This window comes from Ceratotherium simum, chromosome 9, assembly GCF_057802395.1.
Source record: "Ceratotherium simum simum isolate JZ-2026a chromosome 9, ASM5780239v1, whole genome shotgun sequence".
In the NCBI taxonomy this organism is placed as follows: domain Eukaryota; kingdom Metazoa; phylum Chordata; class Mammalia; order Perissodactyla; family Rhinocerotidae; genus Ceratotherium; species Ceratotherium simum.
The window spans coordinates 77359637-77384746 of NC_141908.1; the positions used below are offsets into that span (position 1 = coordinate 77359637).

The 25110-nt window shown below is 44.5% G+C and overlaps 1 protein-coding gene across 6 annotated transcripts in view; it reads left to right on the forward strand.

The window, feature by feature from the left end:
* Positions 1–24922, forward strand: part of CFLAR (CASP8 and FADD like apoptosis regulator) — a 44424-nt gene extending 19502 nt beyond the window's left edge. For 2 of the 6 annotated variants that reach the window (XM_087435596.1, XM_087435591.1), the window contains 6 exons: positions 594–679; positions 3797–3854; positions 7198–7247; positions 7942–8023; positions 16934–17444; positions 18957–24922. In XM_087435596.1, the coding sequence (XP_087291722.1) occupies positions 594–679; positions 3797–3854; positions 7198–7247; positions 7942–8023; positions 16934–17444; positions 18957–19095 (926 nt within the window). In that variant the 3' untranslated portion in view covers positions 19096–24922. Of the gene's footprint in view, positions 1–593; positions 680–2964; positions 3071–3796; positions 3855–7197; positions 7248–7941; positions 8024–16933; positions 17445–18956 lie in introns of those variants that run through there. The other 4 variants (XM_087435594.1, XM_087435595.1, XM_087435592.1 and 1 more) reach the window with 3 other exon arrangements.
* The last annotated feature ends 188 nt before the right edge of the window (positions 24923–25110 follow it).

Here is a 25110-nt window from a genome sequence, read left to right on the forward strand (position 1 = left end):
CATAGTTGTAAAGTTGTAGCTCTTCTATGTGGAACGCCACCTCAGCATGGCTTGATGAGCAGTGAGTAGGTCCACGCCCAGGATCTGAACCAGCGAACCCCGGGCCGCTAAAGTGAAACGTGTGAACTTAACCGCTGCGCCACGGGGCTGGCCTCCCTTTAGTCCATTTGTTTTTTTTTTTTTGTGTGTGCGGAAGCTCAGCCCTGAGCTAACATCCATGCCAATCCTCCTCTTTTTGCTGAGGAAGACTGGCCCTGGGCTAACATCCGTGCCCATCTTCCTCTACTTTATATGGGACGCCGCCACAGCATGGCCTGACAAGTGGTGCGTCAGTGCGCACCCGGGATCCGAACCTGCAAACCCCGGCCCGCAAAGCAGAGCTCGCACACTTAACCGCTACACCACCGGGCCGGCCTTTAGTCCATTCTTAATGACATTGGTGGAAGAGTCATCTGATCTGATATTTTGAATTCAGTAAGGTGGCTGGAAAGTTTAGGGTATTTGGAAAGATGATGATTGATCTTGGATTGAGCCGTTATTGAAGATTCACTTGATAATAATTTGTAAATCGTAACTCGGTACCTCTCTTCTAGCTCGAGGAGCGGGAACAAGTTATGTAAATGCTCTCCAGGCATCTCTTCCAAACTTGAGTCTTAAGGATCCTTCATATAACTTAAGGGTGAGTGGAGCAATGTATGGAGTCCCAGCGTGAAACAGTTTCAGGACTTGGATAAAAATATACATATTCTCACAGCATGTACTTTATTTAATATCTAAGAAAAATTGTGATAGAAATGTGCATTTGTTTTTAAAATATGTATAACTTCTTATGATTACAAAGCTAATATGTGTTCATTGAGATTATTTGGAAAATACAGAAAAATATAAAAGGAAAATAAATCACCTCTGTCCTACTACCTAAAGACAACCATTGGTGTTATCTTGGTTATTCCCTTCCATTCTTTTTTCTATGTGTGTTTATTTGTGTACCTACATATTCAGTTGAACATTTTTTTCATTGTTCATTTGTTCCTTTGAAAATTTAGCTTTTTAAATAAAAATATGTAGGACATGCCCATGGACAAAAAATTCAAAATGGACTAAAATAATCTTTAAAGTATGCTTCCTCCTACCCAGTTCCTTTCCCCAGAGGCAGCTGTTGTTAACCATTTTCTTCTCCAACCATCCAGAGATAGACTATGCATATATCATATTTCATTTTTGTTTTTATCTTTTGTACAAATGGTAGCAGATTGTGACCACTGTCCTGATCTGAGAGTTCGTGGGAATTGTTCCATATGAATCATATGGGACTCTGCCTCTCTTTAATCATTATTTTTAATAGTGAAACATGTTTCCATTTTCTAGATATGTACAACGTGTTTAGCCCTTGTGTATGTACATTTAGATTGTTTCCAATCTTTTGTTAATACAAATAATGCTTCAAAATAAATGTCCTTGTATTTACCTCTCTGTGCATTTGCTTTTTATTGAGGTTATTTTAACGATTTCACCAAAAGGTTTGTGTTATTGAGTGATTGATTTGTGAACTTAAATATCACACAGTCATTTCTGATTGTTGTGTTAGTAGATGGTGCAGGGTATCATCAGAATTGTTCTTTTGGTTAATTTTTTATCTTGAGAAGTTAATCTTAGTATAATCTCATCCTAATCCCCATAAAAAGATATGTGGCACTTGTAGTGAGGACTTAGACCACAGTGCAATTTCATGGTTCAATTATAAACACTTTCATAAAAGTCGTGATGAAAACATTAACTACTCCTGTAATATAAACAGTTTCATGGAGAATATGAGCTGTAAGAGATCCCATTGAGAAATAGAATTTCACAGCTAAAATGGATATTAAGAATTATATTGTCTAACCCCCTAGTTGAGCAAATAAGGAAATTTAGGCCTAAAGAACATTTTACTTTTTATTTTTTTTCCCCCAAAGCCCCAGTAGATAGTTGTATGTCATAGTTGCACATCCTTCTAGCTGCTGTATGTGGGACGCGGCCCCAGCATGGCCGGAGAAGCGGTGCCTCAGTGCGCGCCTGGGATCCGAACCCGGGCCGCCAGCAGGGAAGCGCACGCACTTAACCGCTAAGCCACGGGGCCGGCCCAGGCCTAGAGAACATTTAGTGATTACCCACCTCTAACTACTGCCATAGCTGGGCCCAGTCCATGCTCCTTCCTCTACACTGTGGTGTGTTTAATAAACTACATACTAGTCCTGCCATAAATATATCTGTCATTTTTTCAAGAATCAAATATGCTTTCTGTTGTCCTTCTGAATGTCTGTGATACCAAATCATGAGACAAAACTGATTTAGAATTCAGATCTGGGTTTTCTGAGCTTTCTCTGCTGTTGCCTATCTAATACAAATTATACTGTCATTCTTGTTAAAAGCCTGCCATATTTTTACTACTGTCTTTCTATTTTGTTAATGAAAGTAATTGTATTCACTGTCGATGTAGCCTATTGGGAACCCACATGCTTTGTGTGTAAATTTCTTCTTAAATTTGCTATGTTACTCTGTGACCCTGATCATTGATTCATTTAGTAAGTAGGCACTGTGGCATATGAATTCAGTGAATTTCTTACAAGATATAGGAGCTGAATATCTGGATGTTAACTCATACAACGCTGCAACAGTGCTTTAAAAATTACAGTGGCATTAAATGACATGGATACTAACATTATAGAATAAAAAAGTTGTATGACTACAATATAATGGTTTTTAAATCTAGCTTTGATTTAATGTTATATCTCTTTAATAGTTTGTAAAAGTGAATAATGCACACCCATGTGGGGTTCCAAATTCTGCCTAATATCATCAGCCTCTGGCTAAGTCACTGATGATTAATGGTAAAAGCAACTTACCTGTTTTTCTTTAATTTAGACACCCAGACTTAGCTACAGACACAGCTTAATGAATAGTGTACTTCTCTCTTTTGGCTAGGATAGCTTCAGAGGAGAACTGTCATTTGAAAGCTGAGCGTATCAGATGGTTGACAGTGTGTGGTATGTGTACCTTACACAGGACCTGTCATCTGAGAAGAGAAAGGGTTGGTTCCATCTTTCATTCTCTGATTAACCCCACTCTAGCCCTCAGACGTGGTAGCCGATTATCCAAAACCAAGCCATATGTGGCTTGGGTGTAGTTAGGCAATTGTGGGAAAACAATTTGGACATTCATGAAGCACTTCCATGTGCTGGGCACTGTGCTGACTGCTTTGTGGACATTTAATCTTCACAAAAATTTGCAAGGTAGGTACTATGATTATCTTCATTTTGAAGATAAAGAAACTGACATATAGAGGTTAAATAACTTGCATAGCTAGTAAGTGGCAGAGTCAGGATTCACGGCCAGGTTTGTCTGGCTAGAGCTCTCACTCTCAAGCACACCCACGTGCCTCTGTGTTAAAGGACCAGGTTGCCTGTCAGTCGCATGTTCCCTCAGCTCGACCTAACTTGGAGCCATGACAGCAACCCAGCGTAATGTCCAACTTTACAGAGCTGTTCTGAAACATTCTAATGTGCTAGTTTAGCTTATTTACATGTTCATTGTATTTTCGTTTTTTAAAAAGAAGAGTTGCCTTGTTCTTTGGCTATAGAGTATGGGATTTATGGAGTTAATGGCGCTTGCTCTTCTTCTTTAGATAATTTAACTGTGAATGCGGTATTTTTGTTTTTTCCTGGGTAAGAATCCTGTTGAGATATTTAAAGAGGTGTAATATGATGTGCCTCTGAAAAACTCACAGGGAGTGTGACCTTATTCTTTATATTTGAAGCTCCAGAATGGGAGAAGCAAGGAACAGAGACTCATTGTGGAACAACATCACATTCAAAGTAAGACCAGCTTTTCTTTATATTCGTTTTTTATAAATGCTTGATGATTTAAGTACAAAATGTTGTATTTTAAGAGTTGGCCATTTTTCTTTAATTTTTTAATTTTTAATTTTTTTTTTGTGAGGAAGATCGGCCCTGAGCTAACATCCATGCTAATCCTCCTCTTTTTGCTGAGGAAGACTGGCTCTGAGCTAACATCTATTGCCAATCCTCCTCCTTTTTTTTCCCCCCAAAGCCCCAGTAGATAGTTGTATGTCATAGTTGCACATCCTTCTAGTTGCTGTATGTGGGACGCGGCCTCAGCATGGCCGGACAAGCGGTGCGTCAGTGCCCACCCGGGATCCGAACCCGGGCCGCCAGTAGCGGAGCGCGCGCACTTAACCACTAATTGGCTATATTTTTAAGAGATATGACCTTTATACCTGAAATGGAATTATAACCAGGCTGTGTTAAATATTAATCTAGCCATGATGATGAGCCATGTGAGGCCAAATATCCAGCAGCTGGATGAAGAAAGGTTACCAGGATCTTGTTTTATAGCCCATTTAATAAATCTAGGTACTCTACAGATGACATCCTCCCTCCCCTAAAAAGAAAGAAAAAAAATACAATAAAAAACCAGTAATTTCAACCCATACGATCTCTCTCATCTCTCTTAAAACATCAGTACTCCATCCCATCATTTCTAGAAAGCATATTCCTTTGCTTGTCTTGAGTCCTCCTCGAAGTGAGGGCTGAGACTCAGTCTCTCACTGCAGTGGAGATGACTGTCTTCAGAACTCCTGGAGGCAGATACGGAGGGCTCAGTCTTAACCTGAGGAGCTGGGATTGTCCTGTGTGCAGTGGGGATCGTGCATGTTGTGAGTACAGCAGTGGCCTGATGGAAGCATTCTCTGTGGCAGGCCCCTTGTCAGAATCTTCTCACTCAGCCTACATGCTGTCTGTGTACCCCTGGAAACTAAGAAGCATTTTGCCCAAATTAGCCAGATGGCACAGCTCATGCCTGTCATTCTCTGCCTAAAATTTCACTCTCCAGCAAAAGCTACTGAGAAGCAAATTAATTCCTGAAGTGACAGCATGTTTCTTAAAACACTGGTGAGGTGGTAAGAATTAGCATTCCAAAAGCTGTTTAAAGGGAAAATAGGAGACTGGGTGGGTTTGGATAGGAATTAAAAACAATCCGTGTGCTTTCCGTTGTGCCCCCTGATGGCAGGTTTATCCTTGATTGTAATTATACAGGTGAGGAGGTAAAGACGCTGCCAGCACCCCTGGGAACCTTAGGAGAGCCAGTTACCTGTTTCTGCCTGGACGTGGTTTATTTGCTAATAAAAGAAAAAAGCATTCTGATAACTTGGCCTTTTTTTTTGTGAGGAAGATTGGCCCTGAGCTAACATCCATGCCAATCCTCCTCTTTTTGCTGAAGAAGACTGGCCCTGGGCTAACATCCGTGCCCATCTTCCTCCACTTTATATGGGACGCCGCCACAGCATGGCCTGACAAGCGGTGCGTCGGTGCGCACCCGGGATCCGAACCTGGGCCGCCAACAGCGGAGCATGCGCACTTAACTGCTACGCCATGGGGCCGGCCCCAACTTGGCCTTAATCTAATAGAAGTTTAAAATAATCAAACCATGTATTCATCTTAATTTGGACTTCCAAATAGATTTCAGCTGAATGATAGTGATGATGATGAGAACTACAATTTATTAAGCTCTAAGTGCATTAACCTGAGATAGGCGTAGTACATAGATTATTTTCTGTTTTTTCCTGTCAATCTATGACTGCTAAAATAGAAAAAGATAAACTGAATGTCCTCTTAATTCCAAGTAGCAGACAAAACCACTGCTAATGTTTGGTTATATACCTCTAGACTCTTATTTTTTAGCATATATATGTGTAAGTATATGTGCACAAATACATATTTTTAAGTACATTGGATCAATATTATATATATTATTCAGTATCCATTTTCACTTAATATATCCTGCATATCTTTTCATGTCGAATACATAAAGATCTCTCTGATCCTTTTTAATATTGCATTATATTCCATTATCCATACCATAATTTATTTAACTAGTTTATGTTACTCTTAGACTGGTAGACTCTTAGGTTCTTTCTAGTTTGGGGCCATTATATCCTTTCGTTCAGGAGATACTGTTGACATTTTTGCACACTTGTTATATTATTTCCCTAGGATAAACTTCTAGAGGCAGAATGTTGGTTTAAAAGCTATTGCTAGTTGTCCTTTAAAAAGAGTGTTTCAACTTATATAGTGCTAGCATATGAAAGTGCTCATTTCCCCCAAACCTTACCAATACTGACATTTTCTTTGCCTGTCTTTAGAGATTATTTCTCATTTTTGCAGCAGTCTTATAAAGTAGATATTGGTATATTTATCCTAGAGATTAAAAAAAAAAAAACCCTGGGCCGGCCCCGTGGCTTAGTGGTTAAGTGCGTGTGCTCCACTGCTGGCGGCCCGGGTTCGGATCCCCGGCGCGCACTGACGCAGCGCTTGTCCAGCCATGCTGAGGCCACGTCCCACATACAGCAACTAGAAGGATGTGCAGCTATGACATACAACTATCTACTGGGGCTTTGGGGGAAAAATAAATAAATAAAATTATTAAAAAAAAAAAAAAAACCCCGAGACTTGAGGAAGAAGTTTGCCCAAGATCACAGAGCGTGTCAGTGATGGTGCCAGGACTTGAGCCAGCCTTTTATGGCTTCATAGCTGGTGGTTTCTCCAGCTCCCAGGGCTAATAAAGTCATTTTTATCTAACAAAATTTGCTTTAGGCCCATCTACATTTGCTAAGCTCACTGTCCCCTATCTTGCCGTTGACATTTTATTTTATGATCTCCCAATATCCCTGGCCTAAGCAAACACGGCCGTCTGTTCTATCAGTGGCAAGCCCACTCTTTCTCCTTCCCTTTCTCTTCTCTTCGGGCTGTCAGGCTCTCTCCGTTAGGCATTGTCCAGGGTCAGCACGTGTAGGAAAGCTATTGATATTGTTGGGTGGGGAGGTTGTGTGATCCCTGAATCAGGCTAAGAACTGACCTGTCACCAGGTCCTCCCCTGGAGAAGGACAACGGAGAGGCTTCTTTTACTTGCTATTTAAGCAGTTATCCTACGTAACCCCTGTTTAGCAGGGGGACTTGCATTTTCTTGTCAGTTAGGTTTTTCAGTGTGAGGGTGGAACCTTGGGGCTGAATGTAGCCAAGGAAAGAAGAGTCAGTAGGGAAAGAAAACAGGGGAGGTGAACAGGTGTGACATGAACTCAGCCAGCATGGGGGCCGGCCCCTCTCCTTCAGCTTTGTTAAGGGTTTCTCTCTCGTCCCCCAGGAGAACCAGTGAAGACTTCCATTCAGGAATCGGGAGCGTTTTTGCCTCAGGTACAGATTAAACGACCTGATTTGCTGTTGTATGGTATGCACAGTATCTGTGGAGAATACTGACTACTTTGAAAATATCTGCCCATTAAGAATTCTTTGTGACAGTGGGATGCTCAGCATGCTGTTCTCTGAGAATGCCTCTAAAGGGGAACCTGGTTGGAGTGGGTTGCATTAGTGAATGCAGGAAGATTCCAAAGTGGCACTTTTCTTCTCAGCTGAGTGTGAACATAGAAGTAAGCAGTGACTCTGAATCTGGACTTGTGCTGGCTTTTTCTTAGGCTGATACCTCTTCTCCATATGGAGAGGCAGTAGAAATCCTCTTTTTTTGCTGGTTTGGAAAGATATCACTTGTACAACCTCAGGTTACTGTGGAAACATATGACCCATCTTTTCCCTCTGTTTCAAATTATTTTTATCCTGCAAAGCTAAGACACAAGTAAAGAGACTGCAATTTTCATTAAAATTAAATAAAAACTGAAATAGCTTGTTTGTCTTAAGCACATTATCCAAAGAGAGGACAAATTTGGTATTAATGGGAAATGTCAGCTATGATGACTTTAGACAGCTTCTATTTGAATGACTCATCTGCCAAAGAGATGTTTAAGGAAATCCAAAAGAATACGTGGAATATAGGTGGGACCTTGTGGAAACAGCAGTGTCCAGAGTCTTTAACAATCCCTGCTTTCCTTTCCAGCACATACCAGAAGAGAGATACAGGATGCAGAGCAAGCCGCTGGGAATCTGCCTGATAATTGATTGTATCGGCAATGACACGGGTAAGTGTGGAATGCCCCTGCAGTGAGGTCACGGCACAGGCACGCTGTCTTCATTGGAGTGATCAGTCCTAGTGGCTGTGATAAACTGCTGCCCATACCTGTGGTTTCACACACGAAGGGTAGTTTCTCACTCACATCGCAGTCTGTTGTGGGTTGAGCTGCAGGGAGCTTTGTTCCGTGTGTCTTCATCATCTGAGGCCTTGGAGTTTTCCACAGGAACCTCTCTATCTGGCTGGTGGATGGAGGAAGTGGATGGAGGAAGTGCGTGGAGGATCTCACAAGAGATTTTAGGGGCCGGGCCTGAAAGTGATAATGCATCGTTTCCACCCACATTCCGTTGGTTAGAACTCAACTCATGTGGCCCCACCCAGCTGTAGTGGACAAGGAACTTAGTCTGGCCGTGTGTCAGAAGGAACAGGAACAGGGACTTGGGGAACATACAGCATTGTCTCTGGCACCAAGGTGTAATTTATGAAAGTTGGGGAGCTTTAGTCTTGCCTTTCTGTGCTGGATGCTGCGGCTGAGGGGAGTCCTGGGATCCAGAGGAAGGTTTAAAATGGAAGGCTTTCTGCTTCAATATTATCAGATGCGCATCATTTCCCCACCAAGATAGACTGAAAGCTTTTCTGGGGAACATTAAAAATATGATAAATGTGTGCTCACTTTGAGGCAGTGTGTCCCTTAGTTCTGCCATCTGTACTTTGGCTGTTGGCCTGCGTCTACTTGTGTGTCACCATTGTTTGGATCTGAATTTATTCTTTTGCTCAATTGTTGGATATCTGACTCAAACTGAATCAAGTCACTGGTGACGCAGTAGAAGAGAATGAGAAGAATCTAGATAAGTAGTGTAACATTATGTTTAATTATTTATCTCTTCCTCGAAAGGAATGATCGTCATATTTCCACAGTTTTCCAGCTTCTCAACATTCTCTTAGAATGAGCCAGAACATCTTTTAGGCTCACTTAAAATGTTACCATGGTGAGTTTTATGAGAAGAGGATCTGAGAGAAGGTCAAATTAGCAGATATTAGGCTGAATTTCCCAGGATTTCAAATATGATCTCACTTTCTCATGTCCTATTTTTGGTTAGATGTGAGAGATGCTATCTCCTCAGCTACAGATAAGTGTCCTTTCTTTTTTAGCCATTAGTAGCCATATAAGAATGAGGAAATATTTTCTCAGTGAGTAACTTCCTGCTTTAAAATAGATTGTATCATTGTTCTCTACTTTTGGTTGTCATCACTTCTGCCTCATTCACCCAGCTGCATGTGGTGCAGGGTGTATGTCTGTTGTATGAAGAGAATCATAAACATAAAGGCTTGACCTGCTGTGAATTTGTGGCTAAAACCCAGAGTTTGTGCTTGCTTTGCTTGCTGAGTTGTGGGCCTCGTGGGCAGGGCCAGAATGTATATTTGTGTTTTTCTGCATTACAGGAGCCTGGTCAGAGTTGGGCCCTGGAATATGACTGAATGAGTTTGAATCATGGTTCTGCCATGTCCTCACTTGTAGCCCTGGTCAATTTTCCTAGCCTCTCTATGGCTCAGTTTTTCCTCTGTAAAAAGTGTTAATAACCACTCCTACCTCATAGGGAGGGTGGGAGAGTGAGTTCAGACTTGTCAAGGGCTTAGAGCAGTGCCTGGCACACTGTAAGCATGTATAAATGTCAGCTAACATTTTTCCGCTTTGTTTAATTTTACTTGCAAACTTCTAAGCGAGAACTTGCCATGGCTTTGTGCTTGGCACATGGGGTCTGATCCCAGACAAGTGCGGGACAAGAGAACTGGGGACCTGAGGCCTGCGCTGGGCTCGGGGGAGACGGGCATGTCCCCACAGGCTGGGGCTAACTGGAATGGAGGGGATTACCCGAGCCGGGTAACTTCTGGGGAAATACCCAGGTGGAAAGCTGGGCAGGCCACTCCTACCAGTCATCATTATGAATGGGTTTGGTGGAGAAAGAGAATCAGAGTACAAAAACCAGGGTGAGGGAGGGCAGGGAGTGGCAAGACCTGGTAGGAGAGAAAGATGGAAAGGAGGGTGGAATTAGAGGAGGAGCCTGGAGCACCTGTCTTTGGCCTGAGAAACGAGTAGGTATTGGCCTCAGGTGCATTTGTACATCTTCCTTGACTCAAGCCCTCCAAGCCTCTAGGAACAAAACAAATAACTGGGCTTGAACTACTCAGACAACCCCTCGGGCTCAGGTGGCCAGTTGACAGGCTCATCGTGTCGTGGCTTTTCTCAGCTAAGGGGTCCTGAAGCCATTCACATGCCCAGATGAGACTCAGTGCAGCAGGAGAGCCTTAATTAATATGAAGTGGAAGACAGTCTCCTCCTCTCACGCTCTCTTTAGGCCTCCAGCTCTTCATTTGCCAACTCCTCTCTGGCCAGTTTTTCCTGGGGACCCCAGGCCTGGAATCCTGCTTTGGTTGACAGTGGTCTTCATTACTGACAGCACTCTTCGTTTCTTATGTCCATCTTAACAGCATGCGGGCTGCATCTCGAGTGGTTGTGTGGTGTTTCCTTTGTCTCTTGCCTCATGAACTCTGTCATTTGGTTCATGTTGAACATTTGGGAGGAGGGCAGGAGTCTGGTAATGAACATTACTGACAACTGAAACGGGGCTCTGAAAGAAACAGACAGTAATATGATAGGACTAACTTGGGGGTGGTAGTGATCAGAGAGTCAAATTTATTAAAAATCCATATGTGCCAGGTACTTTGCTAATTCCTTTACATGGATTCTCACTTAAACTTCATAAATAGTATTGTAAGATAGGTACTGTTATTCCCATTTTCAGGGTGGGCTCGCAGAGCCCAGTGAACTCCCTTCCTAACTTCCCTGTAACTGATAGAGTGGGGTTTGAAAGCGTGGCTCCAGAGCCTCTGCCTCAGCTCCTTTGCTGTAACGTAGTTTCTGTGAGGGTGGGGAGCTTGCCCATCTCCTTACTCTGTGTCTGCAGAGTCCCTAGAGCAGCGCCCGGTGCAGAGGAGCTCCAGAAGTGTTCGTCAGGTGAGTGAGTGAGGAATAAGCTCTGTGGTCTCAGTGTTTCTCAGACCATACCTTTGTATCTGTAGAATTTAGCAGACTCTCTTATACCTCTCTTCTTCTGTCCTCAAAAAAATTAGTCTTTTATCCAAAGAGTGTGCAAGTTCCCCAAACATTTATAGGTTTACTCTTTCTTCATCCCATAAATGTTTACTGAGCACCTTCTATGTGCAAACACCATGCTCGGCCCTGTGTGAAGCAAATGTGGAGTCAACGAGGTACGGTCTGGTCTTGGAGCCACATTGTGGACAAAGATAAGGTTATTCTTTGGTGGCTTGTTTGAGGTCAGTAACCTCTTGGAGCAGACAGAGAGGCTTAAGGATTTGGGGCTAATTATCTCAGTTTGGTAGAATTAAAAAATAAGTCCTCGGTGTTGGGCTGTCTGTGTCAGTAACCTAGCAAGGCTAGGCCTGTGCTAGGCCCTGCTTCGCGTGCCCTGAAGTAGCGCTGGACTTTTGATCCTGTTAGGAACGGGGAAGCGAATGTCTTACATCTCAGACAGATGGGCTGGGCCTTGACCTAAAGCTCTGACTGGGCTTTTAGGCTCCTGAATAAAAGATGGTGTTTGCAGATTTTCAGAGGAAGTGTTTATTCCTCTCTTTTCTCCCTTGCTCTTCCTGAAAAACTTGAAGATTTTTTGTGCTTTTTAACCAGGCTAAGACTCAGAATTTTCTAGCAGACGCTGCCGATTTACCATCGTAAATCTTGCGGAAGTAAACCTTCTCTTCCAGTAGAGCCACAGAAGTCGTAACAGCCAGAAGCAGATAGTGGAGACGCCTCGGAGCTTGGCTGCCCCTCAGGGTTACCTGGCCTCTTTCCCACTTTTTCCCTTAGTGGAATGGGCAGCAACCCAAATCAGTAGCATTTTCCTGTACTAACATCTGTAGGAAAATATCTTCACAGAGAATCAGAGCAGCCACTGTGGTCGCTGCTCCGGAGCTGTGAAGACAAGCGGCGAGTGACATCTGAGATGGTAGCTGGAGGCCTTGTCAGATGGAGCAGCAGCCACAGGCTGCCTGCCAGCTTCAGTGCCGAGGAAGCGCAGCGTCCCCTCCTTGCTCTCCTGGGATCAATGTCTATTAAAGTTGGCTTCCTCCTAGGGCAAAAGAGCAGGAAATCTGTGGTAGGCACTTTTTTTCCTGGGCATTTTTACCCTCTGAGACTAAGCAGCCATTCAGTTGGGAACCTAGCATCACTAATGAAACTTCCCTTCAACTCAGTCACCCACAGGCTATGCTACATAGCAAACCCTTTTTTAACAGACAGCATAAATCTAGGGTCTAAATAAGAGTTGGAGGTCCACAGTCGCTTATTGGAGACCCTTGTATTTCAGAATTTAGAAGTTCTAAGAGTTTAGACAGATGACATGGTACATATGCTGTAATTTGTAGAACACTCCAGTGGGGTCTAGTGCGGCACTCCAAAAGGAGTGGATATTCACACTACCTGGGGTAGATAAAGACTGTAAATAGCCTCTCATCAGTTCAGGAAAGGTTTTGCCACAAAATGAGTTGGGGAAAAGAGCTTATGGTTTTCAGAGTTTTGGGAGTTTGGAATTGTGGATAAGGAGTTGTGGGTATATGGAAGGAGAGAGTACTTGTAGGCTGCCTGAGGTACCCAGAAGCCTCTCTTGATATGCAATTGACATGTTTATTATTGATATTATTTTCTCCTAAGAAAAGCTAGTCCAGAATGAATTACTAGTAATCATTTGTGCTTAAAAAGAAGACATTTAAACAGTAGTTTATAATTTCGAGTGTGTATGGATTGTCCAGTAAAACTCCCTTGGTTGGTTTGTCTGCACAGATGGAAAGCTGGATTCATACAAGGCTGCCCCACCACCCACGTCCTCGCTCACTCTTCTGTCTGTTGTTGTTTACCATCATCTCCCCATCTGGGGGCCTTTTTTTGCCCTGTTTTTTCAGGCCCCAGCTTAAATTATACCTTTCTGATCATCTCATCTCCAGGTGTCGGAAACCGCACTGATCTTCTCTGACTGAATTTCCCATTCACGTTTGACCTCGGAACTCCCCTGGCCGCTAAGATTATCCTGCTGCACTTGTGTTCCACCCATGTGCTTTATAGTAGTTAGAGTGGGGCTTGTTAAAGGTGCTCAATGTGTGTCAACAGACCGGGGAAGCCTTCCCTTGTTCGTGTTCAGTCCAGACTTGTGTTTAATGGACCCCTTTTCACAGATAGTGTCAAGATAAATGTGCGCTCATTTTAGACCAAAACAGATTCAGATTAATGAGGTCATCACATTTTACTGTATTTAGTTTTGGGGCTTCATCTTGATAGTCCCCAAACCTGTGGGTAGAGCTGACCCAGCCCTTCACTAACACCCCGGTTCTAACTGAAGGAAACCCTTCTCGTTTCAGGAGGTCGATTTCTGAAGAACAGTGTGCAGAGATATGGCTGGGTCGGGAGTGGGAGTTTCCAGGGGGAGTAGAAGGAGAAGTGGGACTTTTGCAATTCGTTGAAGTTTTATTTCCCAAACTCAGCACCGAGGTTTTTCTTCCCCTATTTGTGGGAAAGGACAAGGAAGTCACTGTGATACATGGATGCAGAATCTGACTGCTGTGAGCCTGTTTTGGGTAGGCTCCAGGAGAGAGACACCACAGGTTCCATTATTTGTGGTGTGAAATGGCTGCCTTTATTTTCTTTAAAATCAATGTCTTATATTTGAATAAATACTCACAATTTGCAGAGCATCTATATGGAAATCCCATTCACCGGATCCTCACAGCCACCTTTTGAAGAACACGGTGTAGGCATTAGTATTAATCCCATTTTATAGATGAATAAACTAAGGCTGTAACTTGTTCACAGTCACACTGTCCCCATCCCCTTGACCCTATAAATTAGACTGGGCTGTCTCTAAGTTCTTGTTGGCCCAAGAGAGAAAGTTGCAAATGCAGCTAGCATCAACCCTCCCCATGTGGTAGAGCAAGGGCGGGGTATTAGTGGGAGATGTCGGCTGTGACGACTTCAGGCTGTGTCTCTTGAGCGACTGTGTTGCCAGAGGGCTGCTCCTTCTTGGACTGGGGCCCATCCGGATTTGGTTCTTCTTGGCCTTATTCTGGGCATTGGGGGCCTGTATGGTTTTTGGCTTCACCAGCAGCTTTAGCCTTTTTCCTCCTGTTCTATTCGGTAAGGACTTCCTGCCCCAGACCTCAGATTCCCATCCCCTTCTTAGCCCCTCTGCGGGCGTGAGTTAGTCCTCTTGCAGGACCGGGCAAGGTCCGACCCAGCATGCTGGTGGAGGAGCCAGGACTTAAACTCAGATCTTGTGGTTCCTCTGTTGCCCAGCACCACACAGCTGCCTGCTCACTGCCATGTGACCTACATGGAAAGAGATGGAAACCACAGGACAGCATTTGTTCTGTCCACACCCTTGCGTGTCACATGAGCATGGAGAGGGAGACTGTGGCTTTCTTACAAGGACTTTGGTGAGGGAGGAAATCTGTCAGTGAAGAGAGCGTCTTGAGGGAAGTGAACAGGCTGAGACAATAAGTGAACGAGAGCTTTGAGTCTGGTGTCTGCCTGGCTGCCTCTCTCCCCTGGAGGAGAGAATACCCCATGGTTAGAGACCCGTCAGTCCTGAAAGTGAGTTTGGAATCAAACAGTAGTGATGGAACTGGGGTCCGAGTCCAGGTTCTATCGTTGTGCAGTTCTGGGTTTCAGTCCGAGCACAGTCCTGGGGACCGAGGCCTTGCCTACACCCCCAGGGCGATGGCCAGGGGAGCAATGCTGCTGGGCCTTTTCTACTGCACTGCGATCCTGTGAGGACAGGTGAGTTATTTACTGGGTTATCAGCAACCTTGTATCATTTCCCTGGGAATCCTTATTTATCATAGGTTTTAAGGAGATTGGCATGTTCTTTATATCTCTTCACTGTTATATGGTGCGTAATTCATTGTTTTCACCCTTCCTGTGGGTCAGGCAGAGGAGAGAAGTAAGTAGCCTAACTGCGGTCTCAAGTCGTGGTGATTATCATTCCCTTTTCTGGACTTAGGTGGTGAATTATTTATCTAATACTGTGTATAAATCACTCCAAAATTCAGTGGCTTAAAACAACATTACTAATGTATTTCTCTCTCACTGCTTCTGTGGTCAGGCATTTAAGAGTGGCTTGGCTGGGCTCTTCTGGCCCGGAGCCTCTCAGGAGGTGTGGTCACATGTCAGCTGGGCTCGTCCGAAGGCTTGGTTGGGACTGGAGGGTCTTCTCCAGTTGCTCACTCCTGTGGCTGGGAAGGTGGTGTGAGGTCTTAGTTCTTCCTGTGGGCCCCCACAGGACTGTTGGACCACGTGGCACCTGGCTGCCCCCAGTGGGCTGTTCAAAAGAGGGAAAGAGCCACGGGGAACCTGTATCCTTTTTGTCATCTGGCTTTGCAAGTCACATAGTATTCCTTCTGCCACATTCCACTCACTAGGAGTGAGTTACCAAGTGTGGTCACATTCAAGGGGAGGGATTACACTCTTATCTTTTTAAGGGAGGAGTGTCAAGGAATTCGTGGACGTATTCAAAACCGCTCTCTCTGGTAGGATGTGGGGCCCCAGTTAAACCCAGGTCTCCGAGTGACCCTGTGTGAATGTGCACAGATACCGCTCATAGGTGGGGAGTTCAATTCAGAGCACTCAGGCCAGCTCTTACTTGTCCCGTGGCTAGTTATTCCAGCTTTTTGTTTACCCAAGGCTGTGTTTCCTTTCCTGGCTTTTACCTTTTTCCTATTTCCTGCAAAGAAACCAGAAGAGAAATTGCAATTGTTTACTTTCACTTTTATAGTTTATTAGAGGTTGGTAAAGTTTGCAGGGCAAGGAGGTTGAAACTACTGGTTGAAGCTGTGAGTTTCTGAATTATTTGTGACTATCCAGACTTCATCTTGTTCCCACTTAGTGCAGAGGATTGAGAATTTATAGTAAACAGTGATGTGGTACCTTCAGTTATTTATCTCCCCACTCCTTTCTGACAGATTTTAAAAAGGGAATAGGAACTAATTTTTATTGAGTACCGGGAGCTCTATTTGTATGATCTCATTTAATCCTCACAGCGTTCTCATCGGGTGGGGATCATCACTTCCATTTAAAGCTAGGGAGACCCGCTTCCTCAAGGTCATGGCAGCCCATGGGTGTGGTGAGGTCAGTGTTGGGAGGCAGGCTTGTCTGGCGTAAAGTCTGCTTTTTCCACCGCCTGACGCTGCTTCTCCAGGCAAAGCCAATCCAGGATTCCTGGAAACTAGGAGGAGAATCTTTGGGGGCCCTGAAGGGAATCTTGGCCCACTGTTCCCCCTGCTCAATCAGAGGTTACACTGGGAAGCAGGTCACAAGAGGAACTGGGGAGTCTGGAAATGGCCCCAGCTGAGATCCAGGGGCCTCCGTCTCAGCCCACAGCAGGTGGAGGTGAGGGAACCCCTGACCTGTGCCACCCTTTCTGCAGCTCTTTGGACCCAGAACTGGATCTGTGCTCTGCAGATGCATCTGTTCCTATGTACTCGGGTGTTATTTTAAGGAAGAGCCCTCTGAATGATCCCCAGCTTTGCTTTGGTTGGAGAGAAAAGCTTTGGTTGAAGAAAAAGCTCCCCCTTGGTTGGATTGCCCTGGAAGTGGGCTCAACCTGTGCCTGTGGCCAGGTGTGGGGGCGGCCTCAGGAAGGCAGGGTGTGACGGGACAGACCATAACCGGGAACCTGGGATGTGCAGTCACACATTTCATGATTCAGGTTGATTCGAGGCCTCCCATCCTGTTCTCGGGTCCTTCAAAGCCTCAAAATATGACACAACAGCAGAAACAGATGGTGACAGAGACCCGACCGTGCTTGGGGTTCTGCCCAGGGCCTCAGCTTTTCTCACTTGGCCTGGTTTCTTCCAGGGGCTCTTCGAGACACCTTCACCTCGCTGGGCTATGAAGTCCAGCATTTCCTGTATCTGAGTGTGGACGGTATAATCCACATTCTTCGCCGAGTTGCCCGGATGCCCCAGCACCAAGACTACGACAGCTTCGTGTGTGTCCTGGTGAGCCGGGGGGGCTCCCAGAGCGTGTTTGGCGTGGATCCGACGCACTCAGGCTTCCCCTTGGATCAGATCAGGAGGATGTTCATGGCAGACGCATGCCCTTCTCTCTTGGGGAAGCCAAAGCTCTTTTTTATTCAGAACTATGTGGTGTCAGAGGGCCAGCTGGAGGACAGCAGCAACCTGGAGGTGGATGGGCCAGCAGTGAAAAATGTGGATTCTAAGACAAGGCCGCCTGGGCCCTGTACGGTGCACCGAGAGGCTGACATCCTCTGGAGCCTGTGCCGAGCCGATGTGTCCTTGCTGGAGCGGCCCAGCAGCCCCGCGTCGGTGTACCTGCAGTGTCTCTCCCAGAAACTGCGGCAAGAGAGGTGAGCCACCCCGGCTGGGCGGCCCTGGACCACTTGTTTGTTCTCCTGCCACAAGGAGGTTCCTACTGTGCCATGCTTGATGCCCTTCTCTTCCGGGAGGAAGGACGAGTTTTCGTTCCCTGCTGGGTTCCCAGGAGTAAGATAGAGACCCTGCACACTTAGGAACGCTTGGTGCTTCAGGAGGTCACTTACTAGTCAGCTTGTAGTTTGGGTATTTTTCTTCAAAATTAAGACATTTTTAATTGTTTTTTTTTTCTTATTACAATAGCAATACTCCTTATTGAAAAATACCGTGAAATATAGATGCTGAAAACAGAACATAACAAGCAATTATAATCTTATAATCCTTCTTATTAGAACCAACCTCTTAACCAAACCTTGGTGTACTGCCTTCCGTGTCTTTTTTGGATACCCACGCAATCATATATAAATACGCTTTGTAAACCAGAATGGAATCATCACCTCCTATTACTTTATAACCTGCTTTTAGTCTGTAACAGTGCATCACATACATTGTTACATGTCTGTAGTCACATTTCCACAGCATCATTTTAATGTCCGCAGAGAAGCCCATCAAATGGCTACAGCATCCTTTACTTCACCAACCTTCACTCATTGGACAGTGTTTTGCTTTCACAAAAAGAAAGTGTTCAGCGTCTTTATCTTTGTGTTTATCCATAATTGTTTCCTTGGGGAAAATTCCCAGAGGTGGGATTACTGTGTCAAGCAGCATGTGTTTTTAAAGCCCTGGATGCATCTTATCGGACGCCCCCAGGACAGCTAGTCCAGCTTTGTATGGGCATGCCTGCGTCCCTGACGATGATTCTCACCGACGCTGCCTGCTCTTTTATTTCCCCAAGTCTTGACAATTTGATAGGTGAAAAGTGGTACCTGTTCAGGTCTGCAAGTCTTCATTATATAGACATTTTGATGTTTATTGGCAAGAATACTTTTCTAAGGGAAACCTTGGTAACCTGGTTTCCGTTTAGGCTGAATGGAGCCACCCTCTACCTCAAATGTAAGATTAGCAGTCCTTTTTCTCCTGCCCTCTAATTACAATTTAGAATGATGTTTCTGAGCCACGTGTAGCTCTGGGGACCCCAGGAATCAGTCTCCTGGCCTGCGCCCCAGAGCCCCCTCAGTGGTGGCTCAGCAGTGCAGGGAGGCGGGAGCAGGGGTCTCAGCCTCCCAGGGCAGCCAGCGCTCCACAGGCCAGCGGTATCATTGGCCTTCTACATGCACCCTACACTTGCACAGACGATCCAGGTGGGTTGTCGTGTGGCTGGTGTGTCCCCAGAGTAACACTCAGTGGCCCCTGGGGGAGGGGACTGGTCGTTGGGCCAGTGTGCTCAAGCTGATTTGGATCACTCACCAAGCGGCTTGTGGAGCATTTAGAAAGGAACAGTTTCAAAGCATTTTCACATCTGTTGGCTCGTGTCACCCCAGTGACAATCTGTCTCCTCTCTCTGATATCTGCATGACATAAATTTGTCCCTTTCTCCTTCCCTCCAGAAGACGCCCCCTCCTGGAACTGCACATCGAGCTCCACAGCCGCGTGTATGATTGGAACAGCAGAGTGTCTGATAAGGAGAGGTACTACGTCTGGCTGCAGCACACTCTGAGGAAGAAGCTCATCCTCTCTTGCAAATGAAAAGACCACCGCCCTCCTTAGCCCTACAGTCTCCCTCCATCACTAGCCAGAGTGGGGTTTGCAAGTGTGTATGTGTGGTGTGGGTGAGATGAGGTCCTGGCCATGCTGAAGTGACCTGTGCGGAATGCTTGGTGGGAAGGGGTGTTCAAACTACAGCTTCTGAGGTGGAGGTATTGGCCCCTGTGTTGGGCCAGGTCAGTGTTGAGAAGGAAATGGCTTGGAAACTTGAAAAACCAAGTCCTGGCTGACTTGGGCACCTCTGGAGTATGTTGCCTTCCATCGTAACAATCAAGTAAACCAGAGCTAAAGATAAGCACTTAGAGCGCTTGCAGTCAGAGAGTGAATTAGCCTGTGGGTATCCATACTCCATGTAGAAAGTGAAATCAAAATACAGAACAATGAAATCAGAACATAACCACCACCTATAATCTCACCTACCAGAAACAAGCACAGTCAACTAAAACTTTGTGTATTGCCTTGCAAAGTTTTCGATGTACACGAGATCTGAATGTCAGACAGGGTGGCTGTGTTAGTCTGTTCAGGCTGCTATGACCAAGTACCATAGACTGAACAGTTCTAGAGACTGGGAAGTTCAAGAGCAAGGTGCTGGCAGGCCTAGTGTCTGGTGAGGACCTGCTTCCAGTTTGCAGATGGCTGTCTTCTCGTGTCCTCACATGAGGAAGAGCAAAGACAGGAAGCGAGCTCTCCTGTGTCTCTTCTCCTAAGGGCACTAATTCTGTTCATGAGGGCCCCACCCTCGTGGGCTGATCACCTCCTAAAGGCCTCACTTCCTAAGACCATCACACTGGGGGTTAGGATTTCAACCTATGAGTTTTGGGGGTGGAGGGCACAAACATTCAGTCCATACAGTGGCTTTATGATTGGAGGTTGCTTGTCAATCTAGGACTCACCTGGCATTGTACAGCTCATGAGGTAAACCTTTCTGGAATTTGATGGCATGGCCTGAAAGGATACCGTTGTTTAAAATATCTCTTGAAGGCTTTTTAATTTATTTATTTTTGTATTTTTTAAAGTTGGTTTTAAGTGGCGTGTGTCTCTGTGTATGTTTGTGTGTGTTTTGCCATGATCACCGGAAGAAGGCTGCAGAGCATGGAAGGAGCCATTTTCCGACCATTCAGAAGTGGTTATCTCTACTTTACAAGTTCTTTTGCTATTGTTGTGTTAATGAGTGTGGGACTCCTGAGTGTGTCTTTGAATTTCATGTTCCTGAGGAGTGCCGGCAGGAATGATGTACACACCTGGACTCATGGACCAGAACCCTGTGTTAGTCATTACAGAGGAAAACTGTTTGAGAGCAATCTGCGCACTTTTGTCTCTTTTGTTTGTCTTTGGATTACATTATCTTTGTTAACACCAACCATCGGTCAACCGCCAGGTCCCAAAGAGAAGGTGCTGAGTGTTTGCTTGTGTGTTTTGCTCACTGGCAAGGGGTGTGGGGTGGAGTAAAGAGGGGTTGTGGTTCCACGCTCAGGCTGACAAACAGGAGGGATGAGGCCTTGCCGTCCTTGGCCACTTCACAGAACTGTCCGGAGGGTGAGATGAGGGAGCCTGTGTGGTCACATCCCACAAGAGGCTCTGGGGTGGCCTCGGTGCTGCCCAGTGAGTGTAGCTGTTGTTACTACACCACGCTCTCACGGGGGAGTTCTTTCGGAAAGGTTGAACAAACCTTGAACAGCTGGTAGGATCTTGGCAGGTTGAGATGGAGCAGAGAATATGTTGCAGGAGAGGAAACAATCAAGTGGAGGGACAGATGGGAAATACAAGTCGTGTTTTAGGAACCTGGGGCATAAGTTCTAGCTGGCGTGGGTGAGCGTGAGCAGTGGTGGGTGGTAAGCCGGCAGATGACTGTGGGTAAAGTGGGAAGAGCCTTGAGGGCCCCATCTTTGTCATTTAGTCACTTCTCAGGCAAGTAAGTTATTTCCCTCACTTTAATAGTGGAGTCTATGACTCCTTCTTTGCCATTTTTGTATATGAACATTTGATTACTAAATGTTTGTCTTATTCTTTTTCATTGAGTATAATTTTTGTAATGAAATGTTAAAGAGAATTATATATAGGTAAGAATATAATGAATCCCCGTATGTCCACAATCTAGCTTAAATAAAATGTTCTAAAATATAGATGAAGACTCTTAAGATACTAATTTAAGTAATAGTTCTAAATATAAAAGAGATAAATGCACTGAATTGTTTCTGACCTAGTAATAGCCCCAAACAGAATTAACCAAGTGTTCAGTAATAGGGGCATGGTTAGGATGAGGTGTCCACTGTTGGGAATTTTATGTAGCCACTAAAATTATATATACAAACAATAAGAGCTTACATGGAGCTGTTATTAGCCCATTACATGAATTATCTCATTTAATCCTCAAAAGAGCTCTGTGAGGTAGTGGTATTGTCCTCATTACTATTTCTTGTCATTTCATAGATGAAGAGAGTGAGCAAAGTGATGCTCAGCCCAGTAGCTCACCCATGGTTACCCCACACTCGGACAGAGACTCAAGCCATGAAGAAAGCTGCTTCAGGGCCCAAAGGCTTACCCGGTTCACAATATGGCCTTGACAGAGAATGACGTAATGTGAAGGATGCTCATATATTGATGTTACGTGTAAAAGAAAGAGCTGGAGGTCCAGCCCGGTGGCGTAGTGGTTAAGTTCGTGCGCTCCGCTTAGCCGGCCCGGGTTCGCAAGTTCGGATCCCAGGTGCAGACCTACAGCACTCGTGAAGTCACACTGTGGTAGCAACGCACATACCAAAAAAAAAAAATAGAGGAAAGATTGGCACAGATGTTAGCTCAGGGCCAATCTTCCTTGCCAAAAAAAAGAGCTCGAAATAATGTAGCAGTACACTTTTTACAGTAACTATGCTTAAAACAAAACAAAAACAAATACCTCTCAAAGGAAAGCAAAAAGCCAGAAAGAAATATGCCAGAAGTGGTGTATGGTTGACAGAACTATGGCTGATATTGTTTCTTCTCTCTGTTTTCCAAATTCTTGTCTGTATCTCTCTGTGTGTTTGAGAATATTGGTTTTTGCACTAAAGCCTAGGTAAATTCCTTTCAACTCTCACCTGGTTGGTTCTTCGTTGCTAATGGAACTACCCCTCTCTTCTTAGTTCTGTCTTCACTTCTCTATCTCGTCTCTGGCTCCTCTTTTCAGTAGCAGGATCCCGGTCTCGGGCTGCTCTTTTGAGCCGATGGTGGGGGGGCTGACATGTCAACCCCAGTTCCACCCCAGTCCCCGGTCCCTTCATCCTCTTCCAGGAGGAGGCCGTGGTAGGGCTCACTGGGCACCCTCTTGTGTCTGCAATGTTCCAATGGGAATCTCTTCTCCTCCTCCCAGATTCTAGGGGCAGGTTTTTAGGATTCAGCATGTTACGTATGCCACAAGAAGGGTAGAATTTGAGGTCAGCTTTGTCAATTTGGCTTTGTGGCACACCCTACTCATTGTCCTCAAATATCCATTCTCTTTTTCCCTAGTAATAGAAGCCTTGATTTGGAACTGGGTACAGTTGTGTCTCACAGAATGTAGTCTATTTGCCCAAGCCTCAACTTGTAGCTAGATGTGGTCATATGTCTAAGTCCTGTCAATAAGATGTCAGCAGCAGAATCATTTGGCAGCTGCTGAGAACTTGCCTTAAAAGGCAGCTGTTTTTTGCTCTTCATCCATTTGTCCCTTCCTTCATCTTGCTGACTGGAATGTGGATGTGATGGCTGGAGCTCTAGCTGCTATCTTGAGCTGTGAGGATAAAGGCCACACTGTAGGGATAGCTGAGTGGTGAGCAGAAAGGAGCCTTGGTGGCTGAGGACATTAAGGAGCAGTCACCATACCAACTCCAGGCTACCTATCTCTAGATTTTTATGTAAGAGAAAAAAGTGTGGGGTTTATATTTCTTTCAATCTACTCTAGTCCAACTGATGCATTGTTATTTGATTAAGATGTTTGGAATGTTTATGCATGTTATAAGTTTAAAATGAAATTTGTCTAGATGATTATTTTAATTTTCTAATTATTGTTTAAAAATGTATGTGCACTTAAAATCTGAGCTGACCTTAATGTTTAGAATGCATGCTCTCATTTATCTCATTTTATCTTTTTGTGGTTTCTGTTGAAGAGATGGAGATGCTTTATTAAGACATTAGTAGGATTTGGATACTATCCTCATAAAGAGATGTAATTCACAAGGAAAAGTTCTAACTGAATCACTTAATAGAGACCAGCTTTTGGGTTATGTTCACAGTGAATAAGAGTTTGAAAGAAACACACAAAGTTGAGTATAAAGAAGACATGTTAACTATGCACGTATGTTTAGGATAGCTAAAGAGAATGACTCCAGAGGACTGACCAAGGCCCTTAAATGAAATGGCTGACCTTTCAAGATCCCCCACTCTCCCCTATTCCCAGAAACACTTCCTCCTCTTCTCCTTGTGTGGTCCCAAAGCGGCAGGACCCCCAGGCCCACATTTTTCTACTTTGGCTCTATCACACAATAAATGAACACAAAAAAGTACAAATTCTTTTCAATAAGTCCTTCTGAAATATCAGCTGGAATACACTGAGTACCACAGATTAGCGTAACTTCCCACGAGATACGTGGAGGGTCCCCTAGAGGGTAAGTTAGAGACAAACAAGTATGTGGATACGCATGCTCACAGCACACACGAGGCACAGTGGCAAAAAGGTGGAAACAACCTAAATGTCCGTCAGCAGATGAGTGGGTAAACCAAATGTGGTGTATCCATATGATGGAATATTACCCATCCATAAGAAGGAATTAACTAATGCACATTACAGCGTGGGCGAATCTCGAAAATGGTATGCTACGTGAAAGAAGTCAGACACAAAAGGCCACTTGTTATATGATGCCATTTATATGAAATATCCCGAATAGGTAAATCCAGAGAGACAGAAAGCAGGTTAATGATTGCCAGGGACTGGGGTGAGAGGAGAATGGGGAAAGACTGCTTAGTGGGGACAAGGTCGTCTTTGGGGTGATGAAATGTTTTGGAACTAGGTAGAGGTGATGGCTGCATAACAGTGTGAATGTACTAAATGTCACTGAATTGTACACTTTAAAATGGTTAATTTTATGTGGATTTCACTGCAATAAAAAAAAGGAAAAAAGGTAGGTTTGTATTGATCATTCATTAATCATTCCACAAACATTTTCCCCTCAACTTTTTTCTTTTTTAATAGACTTTATTTTTTAGAGCAATTAGGTTTACAGAAAAATTGTGCAGAAAGTACAGAGTTCCCATATATACCCCCCGCCCCATAGTTCTCCTATTATTAACATCTTGCATTTGGTGGGACATTTGTTGCAGTTGATGAACGATGTTGATACATTATTATGAAGTCAAGTCTGTAGTTTACATTAGGGTTCACTCTTTGTGTTGTACAGTTCTGTGGGTTTTAACAGGTGCGTAACGTCATATATGCACCTTACAGCATCATGCAGAACACTTTCATTGCCCTAAAAAGGCCTTGTGCTCCTCCTGTTCATTCTTCTCTCTCCCTGGACCCCTGGCAACCACTGAGCTTTTTACCGTCTCTGTAGTCTTGCCTTTTCCAGAATGCTGTATGGCTAGAATCATACAGTGTGTAGCCTTTCCAGACTGGCTTCTTTCACTTAGCAGTATATGTTCAAGTTCCTCCATGTCTTTTGGTAGCTTGATAACTCATTTCTTTTTATCGCTGAATAACACTCCATTGTATGGATATACCACAGAGTGTTTGGTCATTGACCTATTGGAGGATGTCTTGGTTGCTTCCAAATTTTGGCATTATGAATAAAGGTTTGTGTGCCGATTTTTGTGTGGACATAAGTGTTCAACTCATTTGGGTAAATACTTAGGAGAGCAAATGAAGAACTGTATGGTAAGCCTATGTTTACCTTTGGAAGAAACAGCAAGACTATATTCCCAAGTGGCTGTACCATTTTGCGCAATTCCCATTGCTTTGCATCCTTGCCAGCATTTGGTGGTGTTAGTATTTTG